This window comes from Helianthus annuus, chromosome 2, assembly GCF_002127325.2.
Source record: "Helianthus annuus cultivar XRQ/B chromosome 2, HanXRQr2.0-SUNRISE, whole genome shotgun sequence".
In the NCBI taxonomy this organism is placed as follows: Eukaryota; Viridiplantae; Streptophyta; class Magnoliopsida; order Asterales; family Asteraceae; genus Helianthus; species Helianthus annuus.
Genome location: NC_035434.2, coordinates 104,619,522 through 104,647,315, shown reverse-complemented (window position 1 = coordinate 104,647,315; position 27,794 = coordinate 104,619,522). Strand labels below are relative to the sequence as shown.

General features: G+C 40.7%; 3 protein-coding genes across 8 annotated transcripts; 2 read left to right on the top strand and 1 right to left on the bottom strand.

Moving 5' to 3' along the window:
* Positions 1-4,110: 4,110 nt before the first annotated feature.
* On the top strand, positions 4,111-7,475 carry LOC110918066 (protein WHAT'S THIS FACTOR 1 homolog, chloroplastic). Of its 6 annotated transcripts, none has more exons than XM_022162465.2 (3): positions 4,111-4,244; positions 4,480-5,075; positions 5,154-6,147. In XM_022162465.2, exons 2-3 carry the CDS (start codon positions 4,528-4,530, stop codon positions 5,764-5,766), a joined length of 1,161 nt encoding a protein of 386 aa, XP_022018157.1. In that variant the 5' UTR covers positions 4,111-4,244; positions 4,480-4,527; the 3' UTR covers positions 5,767-6,147. The 6 variants fall into 6 exon arrangements, 5 of the variants coding, with proteins under 5 accessions (XP_022018157.1, XP_022018164.1, XP_022018172.1 ...); XM_022162472.2 differs by having other exon boundaries at positions 4,116-4,262; XM_022162480.2 differs by having other exon boundaries at positions 4,163-4,244; positions 4,450-5,075.
* Positions 7,476-11,024: 3,549 nt separating this feature from the next.
* LOC110893071 lies at positions 11,025-11,990 on the top strand. The gene has a single exon (XM_022140194.1). The coding sequence runs from the start codon at positions 11,025-11,027 to the stop codon at positions 11,988-11,990; it is 966 nt and encodes a 321-aa protein (XP_021995886.1).
* A 12,956-nt stretch (positions 11,991-24,946) lies between these two features.
* On the bottom strand, positions 24,947-27,314 carry LOC110918054 (laccase-14). Its single transcript, XM_022162445.2, has 5 exons — positions 27,145-27,314; positions 26,893-27,044; positions 26,551-26,795; positions 25,381-26,463; positions 24,947-25,282 (listed from the first exon to the last, which is right to left on the bottom strand). Exons 1-5 carry the CDS (start codon positions 27,244-27,246, stop codon positions 25,152-25,154), a joined length of 1,713 nt encoding a protein of 570 aa, XP_022018137.1. The 5' UTR covers positions 27,247-27,314; the 3' UTR covers positions 24,947-25,151.
* Between the last annotated feature and the right edge of the window lie 480 nt (positions 27,315-27,794).

Genomic DNA, 27,794 nt, shown 5'->3' with positions numbered 1-27,794 from the left:
ATTATTAAAAGGATACCACCCGTAGCTTATAAGCTACAACTGCTAGAGGAAATGGCAGGAATACATGATGTGTTTCATGTATGTAATCTCAAGAAATGCTTAGCAGACGAATCATTAGTGATACCTCTTGATGACATAGAGGTAAATGAGAAACTTTAGCTTGTAGAGAAACCCATTCAGATTGAAATAGAAAGATTAAGAATCTCAAACACAAGAGACTAGTTCTAGTCAAAGTGAAATGGGATTCCAAGAGAGGACCACATACACTTGGGAGCTCAAGTCAAAGGTGCAAAGGAAATACCCACACCTGTTCCAGTAGACCTCGAGGACGAGATCTAAAACAAGGTGGGGAGGATATAACAACCCTCCTAAACCCTTAACGTGACCCTAAACGTCCTAAAATATACCCCGTATGCGAGAAACGGGCCTATAATACCTTAATATTATTAAAAAAACAAATTAGAACAAAAATACCTTCGCTCGCGGGCCGCGACCCAGACACCGGAGTCTGTCACGGGGCGCGAGGACCTTTGCTTGCTCAACACTGCATTGCGCCACGTGTCCGGTGACTCAACAAAGCTAGGCCAATGACTGGCCAAGGCTAGGCCCTAGCCAGTCTACCTCGCGGGCTGCGAAGGCCGAAGCCAAAGGAGTCGCGGGCCGCGACTCGCTGCCGGATCAACCTATAAATAGGAGTCGAGAGCTCATTTGTTCATCATTCAAAATCTGAATTCTCTCTCAAATTCTCTAGGCAATTATAATACTCGGGTAAACCCCTAAAAAGCGAAGCTCTACCTCGTTGTAAGTATTATAACCCTATTTGTTACCCTACACGATCGATTTAGGGCTCCGTAACGCATGTCAAGGCTCTGCCTGACTCAGTCGTTGGAGTTCTGTCTTGTGTTGCACCCGATTGATCTAGGACTCCGTAATGCATGTCAAGGCTCTGCCTGACTCAGTCATTGGAGTTCTGTCTCGAATTGTACGGTTAATGTGATTTGGGTTATTTTACTAACACGTGTGCGTTGTTTAATTTTAATAGATAATAACCAGGAGATGCACCAGGAAGCTTTAGTTTTACCTAAGTAAACAATGTGAGTACATTCTCTTTTTGTCACCTTTCTGTAAGTATATTTTTGTGAGTCAAATTGTTTTACCAAAACCTCAAATGTTTTAAATTACACTTAACAGTAATTGAGTATTTGTAATTCTACCGTTACTGTCGGTATGTTGGGGTTTTGTATACATTACTTGAAACTCGTTGCTATTGGAATAGTAGCATGACCACAAGTCAGGATTGACAGTACCAATGGGGTAATTGGATAGATATAAACAAATGTAATTGCCGATGCCCTCAATACTGTAAAGTGATAAAACTGTTTTGATTAAATTAGGATGCACTCGCCAGTATTTCTTGCTGATAAAACATTTTTAAAACGCGTTTCAGGTAACTTAATGTGAAGCTAATAGACGCCAGCTGGAGAGCACTGAAGGCTTGGAAAAGTGGCTATAAAAGTTACCTAAATAAATTGAAGTTTTGTTTACCATAAACTAGGGTTTATCCCTATAAATATATTGTAATGAAAACTTGAGTTTTATCCTATTTATTGTTATAAAAAGTTTGGTGTTTTAACTCTGATAAAATATTTCCTAACTACGGTCCTGATGTCTCATTTCCGTTGCCAAACTATTAAACACCGATACCACCGCTCTGCGTGCCGCGGCCGCCCGCCTCCCGGGGCAGGGGTCGGGGGTTGCGATACTAAGCAACCTATTACAACATAACAGAACCAAATTTTTACATCCAGATCCATAGTAGAATAGCAAAACATAAAAAAAAACCTCAATGGAATCAATTTGTTTATTTATTTAAAAGATGACGATATTATTTAAGGATACATGTAGTCATCGGAAGAGGAAGATGAAGGACTGCGCCTACGACGACGTTTGGTGTGCGAATGGCTTTTCTTAGAGATCTTAAGAGAGTCTTTTTTGTGTTTATCTTTACGGTGGCGTGAGCGACGGTCTCGATCGGAGGAGGATGATTATAAAACAATCATTAATTTAAAACAACAAAAGACAGTCCAAATCAGCTATCATATAGTGATTACCTTCCCCCTTCAGATCTGCTTCCTTCAAGCCATAAACAACACACACCTGGTTGAATCTCCTTCGTTTAGTGTAGATCTAGTGTCGGATAGAGAGAGAATCTCCTTCATTTAGTGTAGATCTGGTGTCGAACATAGAGAGAATCATCGATTTGGTTTCATACGCGTGGGAGAGAAACCCTAGATTTTGAATTCGCCTGGGAGACAGAGAGAAAGTAGGGAGATGGGGCAGATAAGCATATGAGAAACCCTAAATCAGATTTTGTATTTTGGCCGCCCAAGGGTAATATTGGAAAGTTAATTTACTTTTTATATTCATGTACTTGAAACACTTGTACATCATGCTTTAAAGTTTTTTTAAGTAAAGTGGCAAATTACTTTAAGCTATCCTTCGGATATGCTTTATAATATAGTATAGATATAGATATACATGTCGTGTTCACCATGGGTGATTATCAGTCCTAAATCGGAATGTCCCAGACTTAAACCACAATTGTAATAAGGAAACCGGGTAGCCCAAAGACTTACATGTAGCAATGAAATAAGTTTTAATGTAAATTTTTGAATAAGTTTTAATGTAATTTTTTGTGGTATATATAGTGACAATTTTATATTTTTACGCTACACAATAGATTGTCTCTTCACTTTTATTAGCTAGAAATCAATTAGGTAAAACCTGCCACACAACGTGCGCCAAAAAAATATAAATACCCATGACAACGCACAGACATTTATACTAGTTAGAAGATAAGATTTTAAGTGGTCAACTATGCTTAAATGAATTATTAAAGTACATTGACGAAGGTAAAAAAATTCTACTACGACCCCAGTTTAAAATTTCTAGCTCTGCCACAGACTATGGTGTAGAGGTTATTACGTTGGCTTTACACACAAAATGTCTTCGATTTAATCCCGGGCACTAACATTTGTGTACACTTTTTCCCTGGTGATTCAATAATAAAAAGATGTCTTCGGTTTTTAAGCCTAGGCAAATTATCTTAGATGCTGTTTGATAACCTTGTGCTGAGTCATTGAACTAGCCTCTTAATAGGTCACTATATTTTTAAAACCTAACCTGTTAAGAGACTTAATGAACCATTAAAAAATGACTTTTAAGTAAATCAAACAGACAAGTTCAAAGGTAGTTTTTTTAATAAAATCATTAAGAGGCTATAAAAAAAATCACTAAAATGTTATCAAAGTTATCTTTGTTTGGTTGACTAAAATAATAATGGTTGGTGAAACCTGGTTAGGTTCTACCGAATGAAAAACAAGGCCCTGATTATCTCTAGGCTCTCTTAAAACTTTCTCTACAACCGGTCCCTTTAACCCTAAGGTCATATGTTATGGGGGCCTTGGGTGAGAAAAAAATGCTGTCAGGTAGGTGACATGTAGGCGCAATTTTTTCTCATCAAGAAATGCCAATGAATTGTGTAATGACAGGGGCTTGGTTGGTAAACAATAATTATTGTTATTATTGTTATTATTTCTTTATGTAGTTTATATATTAATAAATATAAAAAATATATATATATTAACGAGATTGCAAATTATGTGCATATGCATCTTGTACAACCTATGCTTGTGTTTTTGTATTTGTATTTGTATTTTGAGCAGTGTTACAAAAATCGCGATTAGGTGGCGACTAGTCAGCGATTAATCGCTAGTCGGCTAGTAACTGAGTAATGTTTCGTTAATCACTCCATTAATCGCTACTCGCGCCGAGTCGGGCTTAGTCGGACCTAGACACCAGCCAAAAATCGACGATTCTGGCCAGATTCCGGCAAAAAACCTCTAAATTCCAGCAAATTTCTAACCAAACCATATGAATTCCAACAATTAATCTTGTAAACTTTAAAAAATGAGTTGAGTAAAAGTTAAAACCTAGCTACTTAAAATATTTACCTGTAAAAATATGTATACGTATACATAAAACTGAAAATTATATATAACAAATCCAATCCGATTAATCACGATTAATCTCGAGTATTCCCGAGTCGCTAGTCCCCACTTTGATCGACTAACGACTAGCGAGTTCTCAAGCCTTTGGTGGCTTAAGTCCCCAATTCCGAACAAACATCTCCTTCCCCGTTACCATCCGAACTAGAGAATTTCAAGCTGCCATTGCAACACAAGGTAAAAATTTGCTCTATTGTAAGTGCTCTTCTGCTATTGCATTTATAAATAAATTTGTTCGTAGGAAGAATCGAATTAGGTTTTCTTATAGACTGCGTTTTTATTTCTGATTAATTTCTATGTAATCAAACACCTTCTGCAAATAAGAACCCCCCCTGCGCTGCTGTGTGGTGGTGTTTGCTGATGTTATTGGGGATGATGTTAGGGTTTATGATTGTCAATTGACAATTAACAGGAGGATATCTTCATACGAACATCCGTTCTGAATCTTTTCAATTCATCAATGGCGTTTTGGCGTCTGGTCTCCACCAAAAACAACCCTAACCCTAACTCCACCCTATGTTTCATCCGTACATTCTCCACATCATTCCTCATCACCAAAACCCCCAAATCACAAACAAAAAAGCGAAAAAAGAAAGAATCCGCACGAACAAAGCAAGTGCAACACGAATCAGAACGAATCCAACACTTCGAGAACATCCTCCACTGCGACAACCGCTTCCGATTCTTTCTCAAAACCAAGGACTTCCTCTCCAAACAACCGCAACAGGTCCTCCGTCTTGATGACGCCGGAAAACTGTACCGTGAGCTCGGGTTTCCTCGCGGACGCAAAGTTTTGAAATACATACAGCGGCACCCGCTCGTGTTTCAGACTTACCGCCACTCGAACGATAAGATATGGTTCGGGTTTACCGATTTTATGGAGAGGTTTTTGGAAGAGGAGGAGAGGATTATGGATGAGATGGAGAAAGAGAGGATAGATGTTGTTAGGAAGTTGTTGATGATGTCTGCGAATAAACGGATTCCGTTGAGTAAGATTTATCATTGCAGGTACGGGGTGTTCAGTATTCGAATCAAGCTCGAATTTTCGGCTTTAAAAAAAATTGAATTCGATTTGATTAATTGCAGGTCATTGTTTGGGATTCCTGAAGATTTTAGGGACCGTGTGAGGAATTATCCGGAGTTTTTCAACACGGTTGTGGAGGAGGATGGGAAGAGAATTCTCGAACTCGTGAAATGGGATCAGAAGCTTGCGGTGAGTGCGTTGGAGCGGGAGTTTATGGTTGACGAGGATCGAGCGAAGAAAGCGTTCCAGTTTAAGGTAAAACACGGAAAGTTTTTGGATTTGGGTGAACAAGACGAGAGGAAGTTGAATTTGTTGAACACGCTTCCGCTTGTTTCGCCTTATTCGGATGGATCGCGTTTGGATCTTTGGACGTTGGAGGCCGAGAAGTATAGGGTGGGTGTGATTCATGAGTTCTTGAGCTTGACGTTGGAGAAACGAGCTTCGATTCACCATATAGTGGAGTTCAAAGAGGAGTTGAGTCTCACGAAACATACTTATGCGATGTTGTTGAAGCAGCAGAGGAGTTTTTATTTGGCGGGGACGGAGATGAACTGGGTTGTGTTTTTGAAGGATGCTTATGGGGAAGATGGGGTCTTGATTCATAAAGATCCCCTGGTTGTTTTTAACGAGAAGTTGTGTGAATTTGCAGACAAGCAAAAACTGGAAATCGAATAACTTCTGATGGGCTGTTGTTAACAGGTTATATCTCGAGTTTGGTTGACCCTTTGCTTGGCAAAACGGGTGGGTGGGGTTGGGTGTTGGGTCAGAACAGGTCCGGCTCACACCGGGTTCGGGTTCAACAGTAAAGCGACAAACAGTGGCCGTGGTGTTGCTTGCCCATTTGGACCCTTTTAAGTTATCAAATGTTTTAAGAGGTACCTTTTTTGACCCGTTGTTTCTTGTTTAATATGTTACTTCTCACCACCTGTTCTATTATTGGTAGCTTCTGTTTTTATACTTTTAGTAATGTTTGTACTTGGGGCCGAGGGTCACTGGTTTAGTTTGAGTCGGCTCATTTAGATCCGTTTAATTTAAGTCGACCCATATGAACCCAAATGTATTTTTTTTACCCAGATAAACTCAACTAATTAAGTAGCGGGTCAAGAATGTGGGGCTTTAAGTCGACCCACGCACCAACAATTTTGGGTTCATTTTTGAAGTTCAATAAACGGTAGTGCATGAGTATTTATATTTTCAAAAGTAAAAGAATCATTTATATTTTCAAAAGTAAAAGAATCATTTATATTTTCAAAAGTAAGTTTTTACAAAAATATTCGCATGTTAATTGTGTTACATTTTTGTATAAAATACATAAAATAAGAGAACCGAAGGCAGTTTATAATAGGCTGGTGGTAAGGAAGCAAGGGTGTGATGATATTGCATTAAGCTTGATGTTACCGAGTGATTTATTGATGTTTGCAGTTATTCTTAAGCGACGTTGCCAGCCAACCGCAATACTAGCCTTGTTTAATGATTATTCTATTGTGAATATTGTATTATATGTATAGCATTGTATGAAATATTAAAAAATTATATGTATATATTTTTTTTTAATTTAGTTCTTACGGTCCTGTCTGGTTTTATACAGCCGGTTTTTAGTATAAACTGTAAACCAATCCGTTCTGCACATTTTGAAAATTTGAAACCGACCGACTGAAAACATTTGTAAAAGCCGACCGCGAAACCAAACATATGACCGGTTTGGACAGTTTCAGGGTTTAAAACAGAACCGTGAACATCCCTACTTGTTGAAATGTTGAACGTCGGAGGTGTTTGAGGACCTACTAGAGAGTATAGATCTTTATTCCTGGGAGTGTTACATATGACACGAGCTTGCATGTGTGCTACACTCAAGCCGATTGCTAGAGTCAATTTGGAAGGCTAGTTGATCGTGTTTACTCGTCTAGGTGGACGGCTGGACGCTGCTTCTGATAGACTAGTGCGTCAGAGCTATAAGTCTGATTTGGTTGGTAGAGTCCACGAAACAATCGTTTGTAATTTTTGTCACAATAAACTGGAACCAAAAGACTGCCAGAGAGTAATAAACCATAGAGTGGTCGCGTTCATTGCTTGGGTTAACACGGGGAAATATCAACTTGTTTGGTAGAGTCGTAAGTCTGGCGTTGCTAATGGAGTCGGATAGTCCACCACGGAACTGGTCCAGATGATGATGGTTGTTGCATGTTGTGAGCAATATTACGATGAGCGTCCCATTTTGACCTGTTTAATTTAAGTCGACCCATATGTAACCAAATGTATATTTCTTTTTACCCAGATCAACTCATCTAATTAAGTAGCGGGTCATGATTGTGGGACTTTAAGCTGACCCAAACACCAAGAATTTTGGGTTCATTTTTGAAGTTTAATAAACTGTAATGCATGAATATGATTATGAGAATTACTTTTGAAACAATGATCTTGAGTTTTTCTGCTGCTAGACGGTAAACGTCTAACCCGTGCTGCCTCAAATCATTACGGAAAAAGAAAAGGAGTATTGGCAACTGACAGATATTCAAAAGGCCTGCACATTGAAGGACTGGTTATGCTCAACTTTACCACACTCGTTTACCTTTAGAATGAACAAGAGTGCTTCAGTTTCATATAACCAAAGTCAATTTTAGTTCTTCATATTTTCAAAACTAAGTTTGTACAAAAATATTTGCATGTCAATTGTGTTCGAAGTTAACATTTTTGTTTAAAGTACATAAAATAAGAGAGCCAAAGGCAATTTATAAAAGGCTGATGGTAAGGAAGCAAGGGGGTGATGATGTTGCATTGAGCTTATTCATTGACTCTCGTGTTATGCTTAAATTTCTTGGCTTTTGTTAGCAGTGATTCTTAGACAGGTGTAAACAAGCCCATAGGCTCGAGGGCTACTCGTTATAGGCTCGGTTAAAAGCTCGAACGAGGCGTGCTTTAACGAGCCCGAGCTCGAGCCTGAAATACAAAGCTCATTTAGGTTCGCAAGCCTAAACGAGCCCAAACAAAATTTTACTTTTTTTTATATATAATAATGAAGATGACATTGGCGAGTCAAGCTCAAGCCGAACTTTGGCTTGCTTAAGCGATATTGAAGCGAGCACGAGCCGAACTTTTAGCTTGTTTAAGGTTGTTCTCAAAATATCTCGAGACGAGCTCGAGCTCAAATGAGTAGGCTCAAACCGAGCCGAGCTTGACCTTCATAAAAACATGACGAGCCGAGTTCGAGCCTAGTCGGGCTCGGCCCGGCTCGTTTACACCTTAACTATAGGGTGTAGAGGAGCCCCATCCTTTGAGGATGACCCTCCACGTCACCCGCCACGTCAACACCCAAGAAGGATGCCCCTCCAAGGATGGACCAAGGGTGTGGAGGATGGGCCTTCCCCTTTTTTTATTTTTTTTTCATTCAACATATTTTTAAACATTAAATAACTTATAAAATAAAATCATTACATATTAAAAAAAAATTACATAACTTAAAAAAAGAAAATCTTTAACTTAAATAAATATTAGATTACTAAAAATTAAAAATCCTAAGAATTCCTTTTTTTGGCGATCTTTTTTTTTTCATTTTACGCAAAACGTAACGGTCTTCTTCGTGATACGTGTTGACATCGGTTGTCATTATCTTCCATTCTTGTATTTTTACCGCCTCTTGCTTCAACCGAACTCGTTCGTCTACTTCACGTTGCTTCGCTTGTACCTTTTGGGTTGTGATCTCAGTGTATGCTTTGAACTGGGCCATCAAGTCGGCATTCTCGAACTGCCCCCCGATGAGGCTTGTTTTTTTTTTTTTTTTTGCAGCCGCCCCCTTTTGTCTTTGTCCCTTCCAGGGGGACGTACCTCCTCTCGAACTAAGGCCTCTTCATCGTCAAATTTCGGCTCATCGTTTATATTTATCTGACATCGTGCGTCCGAACCCCCCGCACTGTAACATCCAGTCTCCGAGGTTTTCGTCCGTTTAGCGCTTGCAACCTCGTTTGGAACCGACGCCCACTTCTTACTGGTTCGCATAATCTCCCATGCCTGGACGTGGGGGAAACCTGCCGATGCTCCTCTTCGTATCTACGCATCGCCTCTTCAAAAACGCTTTCGTCACTCCACCCACTTGGACGATTAACATATAAATTCTTGTGTTATGTGAATGTGCAAACCTTTATCAAGAATATGAATGCTATTGGTATGCTAATTGATATGCTGGAGCTGTTAATCTATGAATTGATTCGTGACTTGGTAGGGTTTTGATCGTAGAAACTGCAAACTGTTACATTGGTACTGTGATTAGGGTTTGTCAGACTTTGTAGAGTCACAAAGACCGAGTTTATTGATGTTCAGGACTTGCCACTTTGAGTCCGAGTTTTTGAATCAGCATTGCATACTGTCATTGTTTATAGGTTTAAGATGGCCGGGTTGGTGTGTCATTAGGGTCCGAGTTTACTTTGGACTCAACTAGGTTATATGGTCCGAATTTAGGGAGATTTATGTGAGAGGATTTATTCCTCTCTAGAGTCTGAGTTCTTATGTACAAGGTATAAGTTCAGAGATTACAAATGATGAAAGGATCAGAATTTAATAAGTTGAGGTGTGAGCTTTTAGGTACATGGAGTCCGAGCTTTGGGGTGTCCGGCTTTGTTGTTATGAATAAAGGGGACCGGGTTTATTTGTGTACAAAAGGTCCGTATTTGTTAGACTAGTCCGAACTTACCACTTGTTTTTTTCTTCTTTCTGAGTTTGGGATGACACAGAGATGGGTCCAAGTTTACGGGGGGATAAGGTCAGGATTTCTGAGCAAATAGTTGGTCAGGGTTTGTAAACTTTATGGGGTTCGAGTTATTAAGTATACAGTATACATGTCTGAAGACACATGTCCGAAGCCGGACGTAATCCCTGAGACGAACCGGACTCCACTTGGGCGGACATCCAAAGCATGTCCGCCCCGTATCAAAAAGCTCCGAAGACGAGCCCCCGTTCAAGTGCGTCCAGACGGATGACGTCATCTCAGTTGACTATTATAAATACCCCTTCAAGTACAAATCCAAGTACGATTTCTCTGAACCTTCGTCCCTATTTTCTCTCTCTACTTTCTCTCTCTACCAATACTTATCCTCACGCCGGAGGGTGGTCGCAGAGGGGCCCTCCCATCTCTGCGGCGAGCCTAACGGTTTTCTGTTTTGCAGGAACCTTTCTCAATCCTTAACAAGATCCAAATCCTCATTTACAGGCTCCGGCCTAGACTTGGTTTTTTGGTTCTTCAATTGGCGCCATCCGATCTTAAAGCTCTTAGTCCTTCACTTTAGTGAACTTCTTGAGCAAAGAACTGACAAATGGCGGCCCCAGGTTCTTTGAATCTGGGATCCACGGCTGTTAGTACACAAGTTACTGCACCAGCAAGTATTGTCTCTACGACCTCAGCTACTTTAAGCTCAGGTCCAGGAACAACCTTGCCATTTATCTTACTTCCTACTTCGCAAACATCAGAGTTCGATGCAGAATTTCTCGCCAAAAATGCAAGTCTTCTACGAAGATTAAAAGCACAACAGGCCAGAGATGAACAGATCCTCGGTTTGCGAACCAGGCTCTTTCATGAAGAAGCTCCAACGGGGACTATGGGTCCCACAATGATCACCCCTCCTACATTTTCCACAGTCGTCACTTCGGAAACTTATACTGGATATGTACAAGGTTCCTCCGGGCCTTCACCAGCAATGACTATGCGAAATGAAACACAGATGGATGTAATTAGCGATCCGGAACTTACCAAGCCGTACCACCCAGTTTCTATGACAGCCAAGTCAAAGTTTAGTGCTCGTATAACACATGCTAAACTTCCCCCGAAGCTCAAAATGCCAACTACGGTGAAAAAGTATGATGGCACAACTGATCCGGATGATCATATGTTCGATTTTGACGGAGCTGCACGAGTTGAACAATGGCCGATGCCAGCATAGTGCTTTATGTTCGCACAAACTCTAACTGGAGCCGCACGAGTATGGTTTGATGCGTTGAACGAAGGTGAGATCAACGACTTTGAGGAGTTCCGGAGGCTATTCCTCCAAAATTTCAGCCAGCAAAGGCACTACTCTAAAGAAATTACCGAAGTCCACAACATTCGAAGAAAGGACGGAGAATCTTTAGACAGTTTCATTGACCGGTTTAACCGGGAAAGCATGCAGATCAGTGGGGTAGTTGACCAACTACGTATCTCCGGATTCTGTCACGGCGTTCGGAATAATCAACTAGTCGAAAAATTGCACGAAAATCTCCCAAAGACGATGGAGGTACTTATGGAACGGGCCAGAGCTTTCGCTCAAGGCAAGAACGCATGTAATCCTGCTCCAGAGTCAGATCACAAGATGTCTTCATGGAAGAAAAATGGTGGGTCGGTGTTTGATAAGACCCCACCGGGAAGCAGGGGACGATCACACCCTTACAGTAGAAATGACAGACCTCCACGCGGGAAAAGCTCCGGGTCAAGATTTTACAATTTATCGGATCTCTCCAAAACTCCCAGTGAAATTCTCAGTGCGGAAGGGGCAAATTTCCCCGCTCCACCAAAACTTCGAAACCCAGGAGACAAAAATTCCAAGAAATATTGTGACTACCATCATGCTCGGGGTCACAATACAGATGACTGTTGGTCTTTGAAGCAAGAAATAGAAAAGGCAGTACGGTCCGGAAAGCTATCGCATCTAGTTAAAGAAGTAAAGGAAGGAAAATCTTCAGGGAATTCGGGAGATAATCCGAACAATCAACCAGCAATTTGCATGATCCGTAGGGTAAACAACCAAGGCATCAAGCGGTCCAATCAGCACTTGGCCGTCTGGATGCAGCAACCCATTGGTTTCCCGCCCGTCAGTCTGGAAGATATCAAGGACGGACCGGTCATAGTGTCCGCTATCATTGCAGGACACAAGGTTTGAAGAGTATACGTGGACAGCGGAAGCGCCACCGAGATTATGTACAAGCAATGCTTTCAACAGTTAGCCCCACAGACAAAGGCGAAATTGCTCCGAGTATCAATGCCTTTGGTCAGTTTCTCCGGAGAGGTGGTCCAGCCTTTAGGCCAAATCACTCTGCCAACGACGATGGGGGAAGGAAGTTTGATTCGAACTGTCAACTTGACATATCTAGTGGTTGAAGCAAGGTCCGTCCACAATGTCATACTCGGAAGACCTGGTATGTGCGCCTTCGGAATTATCAGTTCTACCATACATGGAGCGTTAAAATTCCCCACCGAAGCAGGGATAGCAACACTGTACTCCGAATCAACGATCGGTGTAGCCGAAATACGACAGAGCGATGGTAATGCCGAGCCTCCTAATACTCTCACGGAAGAATGGGCTATACACCCACACTTTCCTGAACAAAAATTGCAATCGGGGCTCAACTTCCCAAGCAAACCAAGAAGAAGTTATGGAAACTACTGTCCAATTCACTCGACGTATTCGCCTGGCAAACCTCCGACATGGTTGGAGTTCCCCGGTGTTTGGCCGAACATAAGTTAAAAGTGTCGCACTCAATAAAACCAGTAGCCCAGAGAAAAAGAAACATGGCTCCGGCTCGTAACAAGGCCATCTCTGAAGACGTACGAAAGTTGCTGAGCGCCGGTATTATCAGAGAGGTACGTTACCAAACTTGGGTCTCCAACCCAGTGATGGTAACCAAGAAAGACAAAACCTGGAGAATGTGCGTTGATTTCTCCGATCTAAACAATGCGTGCCCAAAGGACTGCTATCCTTTGCCGGAGATTGATTTAAAAATAGACTCCCTCTCAAGTTTCCGTCTTAAGTGCTTCCTAGATGCGTATAAGGGTTATCATCAAATCCAAATGGCTTCGGAAGACGAAGATAAGACCGCGTTTGTAACAAATGAGGGTCTGTTTTGTTATACTAAAATGCCATTCGGTTTAAAAAACGCCGGAGCCACGTACCAGAGATTAATGGATAAAGCGTTCAAAGATCAGATCGGAAGAAACTTGGAGATCTATGTCGATGACTTGGTCATAAAAAGCCGGGCCGAAGACGACATGATAGATGACATACTCGAAACCTTTACAAGGCTTCGGAGTATCAACCTAAAACTCAATCCCAAAAAATGCTCTTTCGGCTTAGAAGAAGGAAAATTCCTCGGGGTGTGGGTTACACGATCCGGAATCCAGGCGCATCCTGATAAAATCAAAGCGGTAGTCTCCATGCAGCCTCCTAAAACTATCAAAGAGATCCAATCTCTAAATGGAAAACTCGTCGCCCTTCACCGCTTTGTTTCAAAAGCGGCAGACCGCTCTATCCCTTTCATGAATGTATTGAAAAAACGAACGGCAAAAGGCCAAATAGAGTGGACGTCAGAAGCGGATTCGGCATTTCAGGAGTTAAAGGTATGCCTCGGATCCTTACGCACTTTAACCGCACCAGCTACCGGAGAAACTGTCACGGTATATCTCTCTACTTCTCACTTCGCGATAAGTGCAGTACTCGTAGTACACCGGAACCAGGCACAAATCCCGGTCTATTACGTGAACCGTATCCTGAAAGACTATGAAACTCGGTACCCGATGATCGAAAAATTGGCACTCGCCTTGGTGCATGCTTCCAGACGCCTCCGAAGGTACTTCCAAGCTTTCAATATAGAAGTACAGACTGATCTCCAGATCCAGCAAATCCTCAGGAAGCCAGAGGTCTCCGGACGTCTCACCAAATGGGCAATAGAGCTCAGTGCCTTCGATATCACCTATCGTACCAGAGGTCCAGTAAAAGGACAGGCAGTGGCAGATTTCCTTACCGAGGTCCCAACCGGAGAAAGCACCAAAGAAAAACCCATCTTACCAAAAGTATGGAACCTGTACACGGACGGGGCCTCCAGTAAAGAAGGGTCGGGAGCAGGGTTAATCCTAATAGATCCGGAGGGAATAGAGTATACTTACGCATTGCGTTTCGAATTTAAGACGTCCAACAATGAAGCAGAGTATGAGGCTCTCCTTGCAGTCCTGCAAACCGCAGCCAAAGCAGGTGCAACCTCCGTGTTAGCTCATGTCGATTCATTATTGGTAGCCAATCAAGTCAGCGGTGAGTACGAGGCACGAGAGGATAATATGGTTCGGTATCTTCAGCAGGTCAATAGTTTAATCTCCTCTTTCGATTCCTGCAAAATAGTGCACATACCGAGGAGCAAAAACAAAAAAGCCGATGCTTTGAGCAAACTGGCATCCGTAGCATTCTGTCATTTATCAAAAGAGGTTCTAGTCGAGACCCTGCAGATTCCGGCCATCCAACAGACGAAGTCAGTCATGTCAGTTTCCATGTCCGAAAAGTCTTGGATGACTCCGATCGTAGATTACTTGAAAAATGGGACGCTTCCAGAAGACAAGGCTCAGGCACGGAAGTTAAAAGTGAAAGCGCTGCAATATCAGATGCACGATGGTCAACTCTACAGGAAAACCTTTTTAGGTCCGCTCCTAAAATGCCTAACCCCAGAGGAAGCAAGTTACGTTATAAGGGAGATCCATTGGGGAATATGCGGCATCCACGCGGGACCGAGGATGGTTATAGCAAAAGTCATGAATGCCGGTTATTTCTGGCCAGGAATGCACCAAAGCGCGGTAAATGAGCTCCAATCATGTGAAGATTGCCAACGCCACGCTCCCATAAGCCATCGTGCCAAAAACAATCTCGTTCCCGTAACCTCGGCCTGGCCGTTTCAGAAATGGGGAATTGACATCGTAGGTCCTTTCCCTGTCTCCACCGGAGGGGTAAGATTCCTGCTGGTTGCCATCGACTATTTCACTAAATGGGTCGAAGCTAAACCCCTCCGGACGATCACAGGAGACCAAGTGCTGAGGTTCGCGTGGGAAAACATAGTGTGCAGGTTCGGAATGCCTCTTTGCATAGTGAGCGACAACGGAAAACAATTTGCGGAGAAGCCGTTTAAAACATGGTGCCAAAGAATGAACATCGAACAGAGCTTCGCTTCGGTGGCCCATCCCCAAGCCAACGGACAAGTGGAAAGAGCCAACCGGAGTATTGTGGAAGGCATTAAAAAGCGGTTGGGGAAGGAAGGCGTCTCATGGGCAGACGAGCTTCCGCATGTCCTATGGGCACACCGAACCATGCCTAAAACAAGCAACAAAGAAACTCCTTTCAGCTTGACATACGGCACCGAAGCTGTCATACCCGCAGAAGTAGGGATCCCCACGCCCCGCATACAATTGAGCTAGCAAGAGAATGAACGTGAACTCCGTCTAAACCTCGATTTAATTGAAGAGAGGAGAGAACTTGCGGCAATCCGGGAAGCCAAGTATAAAAAAGAGTTGGAAAAACACTACAACTCCAAAATTAAAGAAGCCCGGTTCAAAGTCGGAGAATATGTTATGCGGAACAATGAAGCGAGCTTAACTGAAGGAACGGGGAAGTTAGCTCCCAAATGGGAAGGACCTTACCAGATCAAAACAGCAGGAAAAGACGGCGCGTACACTTTAAGCAAGATGGATGGAACCTCCGTTCCACGTACTTGGAACGGAGTGCACCTAAAAAAGTGTTATCTTTAGAGGGTTATTTTGAAACAAATAATTGTAAAACGGAAGCTATGAGCTCCGTCATCTCTTTAGTTTTCCTGTAAAGCGGATGTTTTTTCCCGCACAAGTTAAATTACAAGAACCGCAGAGGGTCGTACCTGCGGATTGATTAAAAATGTTTTTTACTTTGCATCTGTCGGAGAAATTTAAACTCCGAACCTAGTAAATAAAATATTAGATTTCTCTAATAAAAGTTGCAACTTATGAATACTCATCGGCCGAATCCAGGGATCCAACCCTAAAAGGAAAAGACGAACTGGCATCGTTCGTATTTCCTTCAAATTATCCTTAATAAAACAAAACGGATCCGCATTTAACAAAAGAACGTTCTAGAAAATTCAAAATGTACACCACTAACATGGACGCATGTGTAGAGTAGTTACATCAAATATAAACCGGACATAAACAACCGGAATAAGTATTAATATCATTCACAAAAGGATAATAAACAAAAGTAAAAACATCATTACAAGTCCAAAAAAAACAGGACATCTGTCAAGGTACCGAACGTACTTTTCGTTCATCCGGACTAACTAAAAACACCCAAGGTGCATACCCCAAGAAGCCGGGCATGTCCACCTCATTCATTCGCAGAATCATCACTAGCGAAACGAAGGGCCTTCTTAATTTCAGGAAGGGGTGCGTCGCTAAGCTTCGGAAGGTCTTCTATCACCGGAAACTTGAGAGTATCAAAGCAAGCGACCGCCACCTTAAGCTCCTCCGTAGCATTACGATTCAACAAGGGAACCTCCTTGAAAGGAGTCTTTTTCTGCAAAGCATGGACGTAGCCGGAATGCAAGCCCGAATTAATGCCCACCGCGCTCATTGCATTATTTACTCCAGCCACGACAGCAGTCATCTCCTTGCCCTTGTGAATATTCTTTGCTAGAAGCTGGGTTCCTTCCGTAAGCATCCAAACTTTTGTCTCGCGGAGATCATCCACTTCTGTTCTCAGAGAAGCATTCTCGGCCTCCATCTCCCCCAGACGATCTTTCAAATCAGCTTCCCCTATTTTAAGCGCATCACGCTCTGGGGAAAAAGTTAGAAAAAAAAAACAGAAGAAATGAGAATTTAGTAAAACGGAAAGACGAACGTACCAGCCATCATACTCTCGTACGCGAGACGAGCACCGTTGAGAGATTCCTCCATTTTCGCCAAAACCGCCTTATGCTCTTCGTCCTTTTGTTTCATGGATTCAGAAAATACTTTGAACTCCGAAGAAATTTTATCCCTATCCTCAGCAGCGGCCGCAGCAGCCGCCTGCGACGATTGATTCAGAGCCATCAAAGAAGTGACCTTTTCTTGCTGAGTACGAAGGTCTTGGGTGAGCTGAGCTACTTTCTTTTCCACCTCCGGGCTCTTGAGAATTTTACGTTTCAGCGAACGAACCTCCTTCTCCAAATTCTCCCGCACGGATTCCGCTTCAACCCACCTACGGTAAAGTTCTGTCACGAAGATGTTAGATTGAGCCTGGTTAGTCAAAACTGCGGCCCCCAGATCCGGATTCTTCATCTTTCGGCTTCGAACATGATCCATCGGAGTGTTTATATTAAAGAGCATCGTCCTAGCGGTCAGAACGTCCATCACTGTATCTTTGTTCCGGATGTCCCATTCAGGAGTAAATTTCTCCTCAGCAGTCGATGGGTCAATCTCCATGTCATCCGAGAACAGATCTGCATATCGAAAAAAGGACATCAACTCAGGTCCGAACCAAGATGAGGGAAGCGAAGACACTTGATCTTCCTCATCATCCATAAAATAGTCCGGACCCAAAGATGAGCCCAAGTGCGTACCTGAAAAAGTGACCACCTTCGGCTCACTATGGGCTTTGCCCTTATCCACACCCACCGGATTCTCCATCTCCATGCTCTCCACTTCGCTATCAGGGACAAAGCCGCCTGAATAAACTGGAGTCGGTTTACTACGAGCTAAGGCTGCCTCCTCCCTTGAACTCTTACCCCCAGAAAGATGTTCGTCAAGCTCCTCCATCACAGTGCCTTCGGAATAAGAACTCCCTTTCGTTTTCTTCAATTTTGGCATTGGGAGAGAATCGAAAGAACGTATCTGAACCGACTCACCCTTCCTCTTGCGGGATCGGATTACCAGGTCAGTATCCGCCCCGACGCTCTTGCTCTTCAAAGATGAAGGCCGATGCAGGAGGGCCTCATCCAGACTACGGATCTCTGGATCATCATCCACATCATCGAGAACAGACTTCCGCCCAGCATGAGATTCAGACGAACCCCCAGCCTCCTTAGAAGATGCCGGAATATGGGAAACCGTTTCAGCAGCGGCTTGTTCAGATGAATCCTTCGGAACAGAAGAAGTCGTCTCAGCAGCAGATGATGCGGGTATGTTCGGATCAGCCTGACCACGGACGGGATGAGCAGAGGGTGCCACCTGTTTCATGAACGGAACATCCTCCTGCTGCTCGAAATCAAAGTCAAAGGCGTCCATGCTCGGAACCTTCAAAGCATCAAGAAGCGACATTGCAGCACCTGCATTTCCAAAACAAATAAAGAGTTAGCAAAGCAATTAAGTAAAGGAGCCGAAGGGGGCATAAAGAACCGAAACTTACGGTCACTCTTCCGGCGTATAATCGGCCAATCCTTATCCCCCCGGGCCCATGAAAAACTAACTCGACCTAGCCAAAGGAAATGCTCGGGAAGAGGACGAATAGGGGACTGATGCTCAATCAAAGTGCGGCCTAAACTCTCGTTAAAAACAAAGTTTTCGTCAAGATCAAAAGACATAGACTGGTCCTTGAAGCGCCACCTCATGTCCTCCGGAAGACAACGGTCATCTAACCAAAAGAAATTATCTTTCCAGTTTTTTAAGCTAGACCGTTCGTTGGAGGACGGATAAGGGACGTTCTTCCGGTGCGCAAAAGTGTACCAGTCTCCGGCCGAGATGAACTCATAAAAGTATCGAAAAACATTTAAATCCGGTTTCTGATCAAGGGCTCGGCAAGAAATTTCAAAATGGTTAATACGGCTAAGGCCAAATGGATTAACCTGACAAACGTGAACCCTAAAAAATTGTAAAACCCTAATAAAGAAACGAGAAAAAGGAACCCTATAGTTGGCGAAGTTGCAGACGCGAGTGTAAAAAGGGAACTTCCCTTGACGGAATGGATATATGGCTTCCGTACTGGAAGGGAGGACCGGATGGAGATCTAGGGGAATCCTATATTCTCTAATAAACTTATCCAACTGACGTTGGGTAAGCACGCTCACACTCTCCGAAAGGTTTTCCTTACCCGGAGCCATAACTATAAAAAGTAAAAAGGAACAAAGACGCACCTTTTTCTTTGAAGAAGAAGAAAACACTAGAGAAGATAACAGCAGAGAAGATGGAAAAAGAGAAGAGAAAAGGTAAAAATGAAATGGTGAAAATCGAATTTATAGAAATTGTAAGTCGGTGGGGACCAGTCACATCAACCGTCGCTTCCCACGATTCCCAACAGGGGTTTCGTTACCGTCACTCGTAGGTGACTAACGGTCCAAATAATGAAGGTCACCCACACCATTCAGTACACGCCACGTAATCAGTTCAAAACCACTCCCGCAGTGACACGTCATCTGAGCAAGACAAAAAAGCTTGAAGTAATAGTTTGCCAAGTCTTTACAAAAGACTCCCCAAACTAGGGGACTTGAAGACACATGTCCGAAGCCGGACGTAATCCCTGAGACGAACCGGACTCCACTTGGGCGGACATCCAAAGCATGTCCGCCCCGTATCAAAAAGCTCCGAAGACGAGCCCCCGTTCAAGTGCGTCCAGACGGATGACGTCATCTCAGTTGACTATTATAAATACCCCTTCAAGTACAAATCCAAGTACGATTTCTCTGAACCTTCGTCCCTATTTTCTCTCTCTACTTTCTCTCTCTACCAATACTTATCCTCACGCCGGAGGGTGGTCGCAGAGGGGCCCTCCCATCTCTGTGGCGAGCCTAACGGTTTTCTGTTTTACAGGAACCTTTCTCAATCCTTAACAAGATCCAAATCCTCATTTACAGGCTCCGGCCTAGACTTGGTTTTTTGGTTCTTCAATGTCCGAACTAATAAAATTATTGGGCCTGGGGTTTATGTGTATATGTGGGCCGATGATGTATTAGTTGTAGAGCTATAATATTAATCAATTGGCAGGTGTCCGAGTTTCACATCTATATAATCTAAATTCTGAATGATAATGATTCAAAACTTATTGAATGTATGCTTGATATTGTTCCGAATTTGTACGAATTTCATAAGTAGGCCGATGTCCTTCTTACATGTGGGCCGACAGTATTTTAAGCATGGGCCGACAAAATCAACTAACACTGCCCCAAACTTATTTAACCAAAGTAATGGTCAGACTTTGTAAATACGTGAATTATATTCCGAGGATTTATATATATATAGGGGACCGCTAGAATGAGAATCATCTCGAGTTGTAAGAACCGCGAGAACCACACCGTACGGGGCGAGGTGGACCAAATTTTTTTTCAAAAACGTAGATGCATGTATTATAAACACATTCGTAAATTTTTTTTTTAAATGTCGTGCGTGTAGTTTTTTACACCATAAGTTTGTGGTTTACGAGTCCCGTAAATTTACGGAACTCGTAAACCACAAACTTGTGGTGTAAAAAACTACACGCACGGCATTTTTTAAATTTTTTTTTACGAATGTGTTTATAATACATGCATCTACGTTTGAAAAAAAAATTGGTCCACATCGCCCCGGATCAAGTAGTTCTCGCGGTTCTTACAACTCGAGGTGGTTCTCATTCTAGCAGCCCCCTATATATATATATATATATATATATATATATATATATATATATATATATATATATATATAGAAACGGGATCAGGAGAAAACACTCAAAAGTGTGAGAACGGTGAGAACGCATCCTGGCCCAACACGTGTCACGCGGCTTAGAGAAGGGCAGAGGGGCTTTTTTGTCCTTTCATCTTCTGCTTTTCCAGTTCCATTTTTTCCAATATTGTTTTAATTTTCGAGGTTTAAGATTTTTGGCGTTAACCAAATTCAATAATTATTGGAGTTTAATGGTTTCATTGTATTAACATTTTGGCGTTTATGGCGTTTATTCAAATCGTATGCCATTGGAACCCAGGGGCTCAGGAAATCTATCTGAATAGCGTTTTAAACAAGATGGCCCATTGTTCTATTATTTTTTATATACATTTTGGCGTTTGTGGTATCTTGGGTTTTTATAATTGTTAGATTATATTTCAACCACAGGAAAAAAATACATGCGAAGAAAACAAATTAAAAATCCTAATTGGATCTCTCTTCACAATCTTCACTGTCATCAGTCTCTCTCTTCTTTAATAGTACAAGAACTGTCACCAAATATATGGCGTTTTATGTAAAACTTAACAAAACCATCGGTTTGATTATTTTTGCCTGCTCGTCTGTTGAAGTGGTTTTTTGTGGATGTTTGAGGACATAGATCTATGACGTGTGGGCGAGTTTTTCGCTTTTTCTTCATCTTGATCTTCATCTTTATAATCATCCCACTCTTCAGTGTCATTGATCTCTTCTCCTCATCCAAGCCTTCTTCAAGAACAAAAAAATACAAAATGCCATATAACTGTCAACAATATCTTTTTCTTGAATTTTTGACCATCTCATGCAGCAAAATCTTACTGAGTTACTCCCCCTGCTAACAATTCATTCAGTGAAACTTCACGAAGAACAATACTGAATATCCAAAAAAGCATACTAGCCATCTTTGATTTTTTATTTTTTTGGTGTTTTACAGTGAGTGGTATTTAGTAGTATTGACATTTGTTTTTTTGGTTTGATCAAATGGAAGTTTCTGAGGCGTATCATTTTACAGGATTTCTTTTTGGCGCGTAAGTTAGGCGGTGCATTATTATAATAAACTATTCGTCTTTTCAATTACTGTTTGTAATTATTGTTTTTAATAAGCTTTATCTCTGAAGTCTGTAACACGTCCCATCTTTCAAGTTTGACGTTTTAGATTCTAATATAATAAATTTTCCCTATCTTCAGTATTACTGATTTGTAGTTACTGTTTCTAGTTACATTTTCAAGTTTGTTTTTTATTTATTTTATTTTATTTTTTTTGGTTTTTTATAATTCTTGTCCAAAGTAATTTTATTATTGTTTGGTAGTTTTTGGGGCGTTTTATGGCATGTTGGCGTTTTGACAAGCATTTGGCTTTGTGGCGTTTTTATTACATATGACGTTGTTATTATATAACAATATACTAAAAAAGAAAATTAAAAAAATATATATTGATCTTCCAAATCTTCACTGTCACCAGTTTCTTTCTTGTTTTGAAGCATCTTCACTGGCTGTTTCGACTTTCGTACGATTTTTTTTTATTTTTGTTTTTCAAAGTAGTTTTTTTTTGTCGCCGTGTGGAAGCACAAAGTCTGAAATCAGCCTTTTTTTCTATAATATGTGTCCATCCCATGCAGCAAAATGTTATTGAGTTTGCACCCTTTTTAGCCAACGATCCTTGAATTTCCATTGAATGATGTTTGATTTTTTTAACTTTTTTGGCGTTTTACCGAGAAAAAGAACGCCAGTAAATAAACCATCTTAAAACTCTAAATTTGATCATGCTAAAATCAATAACGTTTTGCTGTATGGTGATGGACAACATTGTTAATCCTCGGTTAAGAAAGTTAACTGACAATGTTGTCCACCCCATATAGCTAAACTTCATTGACAACAAACCTCAACAATGTTTTTGTATGTTTTAGCGTTATAAATTGGATGGAAGTTGGGGATAAGTCAATAAGATTTTACTCAATGAAATGGACAATATCCTCACTTAAGGATTTTGTCCATTACATTGAGCGAAAGCTTACAGACAAACAAACTGAATTTCAAAAAACGTTTTGGTTTAGAAGATATTTGATGTTTGGGTTTTTTTTTTGCGTTTCTAAGAGGAACGGTATATATTAAATATGGCGTTTGGGGTTTTGTGTGTGTTTTTAATTGAAGGTCTGAGATGTTGTATATATAGGATTTTTTTGGCGGTATTTTTAGGCGGGATTTTATTATAATTAAGTTTGGCGTTTTATATCTAATGGCGATTTTAGTTAGAATGGTGTGTGATTTTTGTTTGGCGTTTTATTTTTATGAGATGGCGTTTTGTGTGGAGAAGTCAAAAGACCCTTTTACCCTTAATGAAACACGTCCATGTAATAAAATTGATGTTATTTACGAAAACGCCACCGCGTCAATCTAGTCCATAGATTGTTTTGATCTGACGATCCATAAGCGTTCTCACCGTTCTCACACTTTCTACCGTTTTCTATAAATCCTGACCCTATATATATATATATATATATATATATATATATATATATATATATATATATATATATATATATATATATATATATATATATATATACATATGATATGTCCGAACTTGTAAAAAATAAAGGAGTCCGATGTTTATATAATGCGCATCATGTTCCGTATGTAAATAGAAAACATGCAAAGTTTGTTATGTGATAAGAGATTTATGTGATAAATATATGTTATCAACAACTCCGAATTTACTTATGCAATTCCGAACTAGACATTTAATAAGCAGGATATCCGAATTATTGTGTGTTACTGTATGATAAATTGACCACATTAAACACCGGGTTGTTTGGGCTCAGTGTATTGTAAAACCCTACTTGTATACTTACTTACATAATACATGATATTGTACCTTAGGTCGCGTGCAACGGACCTAACACTTAATTAACACATAGAAGTATGTAACATATACCGAGCAAACTAAGGTGAGTTTACTACTCTTTTACAAGCATGCGTCCCAGGGGGACAAACAAACTACTATTCCTGGGAGGAATACTTTTTCTATATTGTAGTTTAAATTCGATGTTGGTTAATATGCTCAAACTTTATCACGAAAGTCTCTACTTACATACCGAGCTAGTTGCCTGGGAGGCAACGAGGTATTAGTTGATTGTGCTATTAGGGCTGACAAACCTCACACCGTGCTAGGAGCCGGGCGTGAACTAATGACCTTAAACATGTTGATCAATGATGATAGACATTGACGAGGGCACCAAAAACAGAACAGTCAATCGGTACCGAGTTTATTATTCGTAACATGTCTTTAAACTAAACACTTACATGATTTTCGTTAAACAAAACTGTGAACTCGCCAACTTTATATTGACACACTTTTTCTGCATGCTTGCAGGTCGTTAGATACATTATGCTTTGGAACTTGCAGTCTGAGGAGCGAAGAGTGTCATGGGGCGTGTTGCTTGATGAATAATTAATGTTATACTTTTTAAACAATCTGGTTTTGTATGATTATAACAGTCACAATTGCTTCCGTTGAACGTAAATTTATTGAAACGTTATTTATGAAATGCATGTAACACCCCAAAATCCGAATTTTCATATTCGCTAGTATGTTTTCATATTATAGCATAAAATAAAAATAACTAGGCTATTTAACCTAGTTATTTACTTAGTTAAACAAGTAAGGATATATTTTTAACCTTAAAACACAATTTCCATAATAGAGGGACTAAAGTTGTACAAATTGAAAGAGTTTATACAAAATAAAACAAAATCCCAAACACACACACTGGGAAAATGGGGGTGAAATGTTTCTCGTTTGAGCATCCTAGAGATCCATGATGATGATGATGATGCTGGCGGTGGTCGCTAGGTGGGAGAGGAGAATTGCCAGGTTAAAGGAAGGGTGCATGGCAAATCACTCAACTTATCAAACGAACATGTACAACCACCAAAACAAAACGTACGGCAAAAAGAAACAAAATACACCAAGTAAACACAATGTACAACACCAAGATGCCTAAACATATTGATGATTATAGTATATATAAATAAATGGTATATCTATATATTAAAGTTGAATGTCGGTGGCATTTACAAGTTTGATCCTTGCTTTTGATTTTTATACTTTGATCATTTTAGTTTTGTTTGTTTTTTTTCTTAGAAATGCATGAAGTCTTGTTCCTTTCTAAAAAGAGCCATACTCCTTGTAATTATATTAGAACAATATTGTTATTATTTTTGATGTTTTTTTCTTAATTACTAACGATATGAAATGATGGGTCATATATAAGTTGCTTTTTTATCATATTGTTCTTACACTAGTAAAGGTAAATAAAGAATAGATACTCGCACCAAATGCAACTTCTTCAAGTACTTGTACAACGTTGAATCCGTAATTTTTGATGTAGAAGCATTGCGATGTATACAATAATGAATTTTACAGGGTACATATCATAGCAATACCAATCAACAACTTTCTTTATTCATGTTCGTCACAATTACATAATGCATTTAAACAATCAACTTATTACATTTGAAAATCAATCAAATAATAAAAGCAATGATGTGTAAGCGGAAGAAACAATACAAGGAATTAGAAGAAAATAAAAACAAGTATAAGGACATAAGTTACTTTTGGCAAACAAATTAACTTTTGACGAACAAATTAAATTAAATTAAATGAACAAATCTTCTAACACTTTGGCATATCTTTTGGTGGAGGCAAGATTTTCTCGTTAGCACCTTTCCCGTTTCTTACAATGAATACCATCTCCATCCCCCAACTTACGTGACGCTCGAAATGACAATGCATGAACCATACTCCTGAAAACATAAAGTGAAGTATACCAGATTAAAATGTATGATTTTATCAATAAGAATCGAGATTACATGCATGGCATGGAAACAGGCTGCTTGCTTACCAGGATTATTTGCTCTGAATCTGATGGCTGTCCAGCCGTTTTGAGGAACAGCAATGGTCTGTTGAAGCGGAGGGTCAACAAGATTATAGTTCAAAGGATCTCGTTGTCGATCGAAGTTTCCAAATCCAGACCCAACAACATAGAAACTGTATCCATGCAAATGCATGGGGTGATCTATCCCTGAGACCACGTTTGTTCCTTGGAAAACAAGCTCCACCGTGTCATTATACTTTAGGATTTTAACCTCTGTCCCATTCTTCGGAGTCTGTAGCGAAGTACTCAAATTCGCTGCTGTGTAGTCGAAGACGAATGGGGGATTGTCAGGAAAGTCGTCACCATAAACACCGTTCACTCCGCGGTAGTAAGCTCCAAGAATGGAAGTCCTGGGAGCATCAAAGGTGATATTGTTTATGCTTGCAGCGAACCTGCTGGTACCTCTTGGTCCCGCACATGTAGTGTTACTAGCGCAAGGTATCGAGTTAATAGAGAGGGTGTATAACAACTTCCTTGTAATGGTCATCGGCACGTCAATAGGATGATCATTGCTTGCCAAACTTCGTAAGCTGCTTGTGAAGTTAGCAGATGCGTTTCGGTCATTGAAAGCAGGAAGAGGAGGGAGAACAGGTGAGTTAGGAGATGGGGTGTATTTTCCATTGTATTCGATGATGGCCGTGGTGGTGGAGTTATCGAATAGGCTGCGAGGATTGCTGCTATAGAACTTTGCTGCCATATAGTAGCGATTGCGAGGTTGGTTCGCCACTAACAAGACGTCTATGGTTTGCCCGGGAGATATTGCCAGATAGTTGGTTTTCAGTGGCTTTGTGTAGGCACCATCAGTTCCTACGACGACAAGCTCATGGTCCGCAATTGCAAAGAACATGATGTTGTTCATGGCCGCATTCACCATTCGGAGCATGTAAGTCTTTCCCTTATCTACATATACTTTGGTTGTGTATGGACGAGAGCAGTTGTAGCAATCGCCTGGTTGACCATTGATTGTTAGAGCATCAGAGGGAACCGGATCACCTCCTCTACGCATGAAGTCTTCCATCACTGCCTGTATATCATTTTTCCACCAGTCACCTAATAAAGAACATAAATGGAAACTTAGAACACACAATTTATTCATGATGTGGAAAGTAGTTAGCAAGGGCAAAATAGATTAAGCACCTAAGATGACTGGAACCTCCGCATGGGGCTTAGGAAATGGGAAAGTAGTTCCAATCTTGGGTGAGACGACTAGTAAACCATGCACAGTGGCTCGAGACCAGTCGCTGTGTGCATGCCACCATAATGTGCCTTCCTCATCGGAGAGGATAACCTTCTGGCTAAAACGAGTTCCAGGTTGAATCGGGCACTGAGTGATAAACTCAGGCCCGTCGGACCATGGATATCTTGGTAGTTTCACTCCATGCCTGCAGGTAATCAATTAGATATACACAAGTTTTTCATTTCAATACAATATAGCAATTAACCATCTAACTTTTTGAGTAAATATATATATTTACGTACCAATGAATTGTGATATTTTGGGTTGCTTGGTTGATAACATCAACAATAAGGGTGTCTCCTCTGTGAGCAGAAATAGTTGGACCAGGGTATTGTCCATTAACTGTCAAGATGTTCTTGCTGCTGCATAGCCTTGTGTAGTTACTTTCTTGAACCTGCAAATTAAAACAAAAACATACGTTTTTTCAACCCTCCATTCCATAATTAATTAGAATGCAACTCCTTAATATAAAAAACCATATAAATAATACGTACCACGAACTTATATCTAACCACAGCTGCTTCTGATTGCAGCAAACCTAGAAGAAGCACCAAGAGCCCTAAAACAAGAACATGTGTGTTCATGTCAGTCTTCATATATATATGATCGATGAAACTTAATAAGATATATCTATCTTCTGGTACTATATATGCCTCAATGTTGTTTAGTTGTATTTTAATTAATGTGTTCTTGAATGGATGGGTGCAACATAATATATATAGCAGCTGGTTAAAAACCTGGCTTATGGTGGCTGGTCATCAAAAACATACCAAAAATAACTCGTTTTGTTTACTGTACCTGCATGCAAATCGATTTGGACCCAGTACCCCATTATTGAATATTCCAACATTTTATTCTTTTGACTCTACACCGTTTGACATTTCTCAAGTTAAATTACATATATTCAAGCTTTTCAAAATTCCACCACTATACTCTTGTAGCTTTCTTTAGATTGTCATTTTCCTCTTTTCAATCCAGGGAACATTCGCTACGTACACTTGTTTCGTTCTATAGTTTCTTATACATGTATCTTATTCGGTCAATATATGGAAAGCATAATTCCTAGATTATAATAATATATTCAAATGGTGTTACTTTATTAGGATATATCCTTCTATATTTTCTCTCTATTGTTTATCAAAAA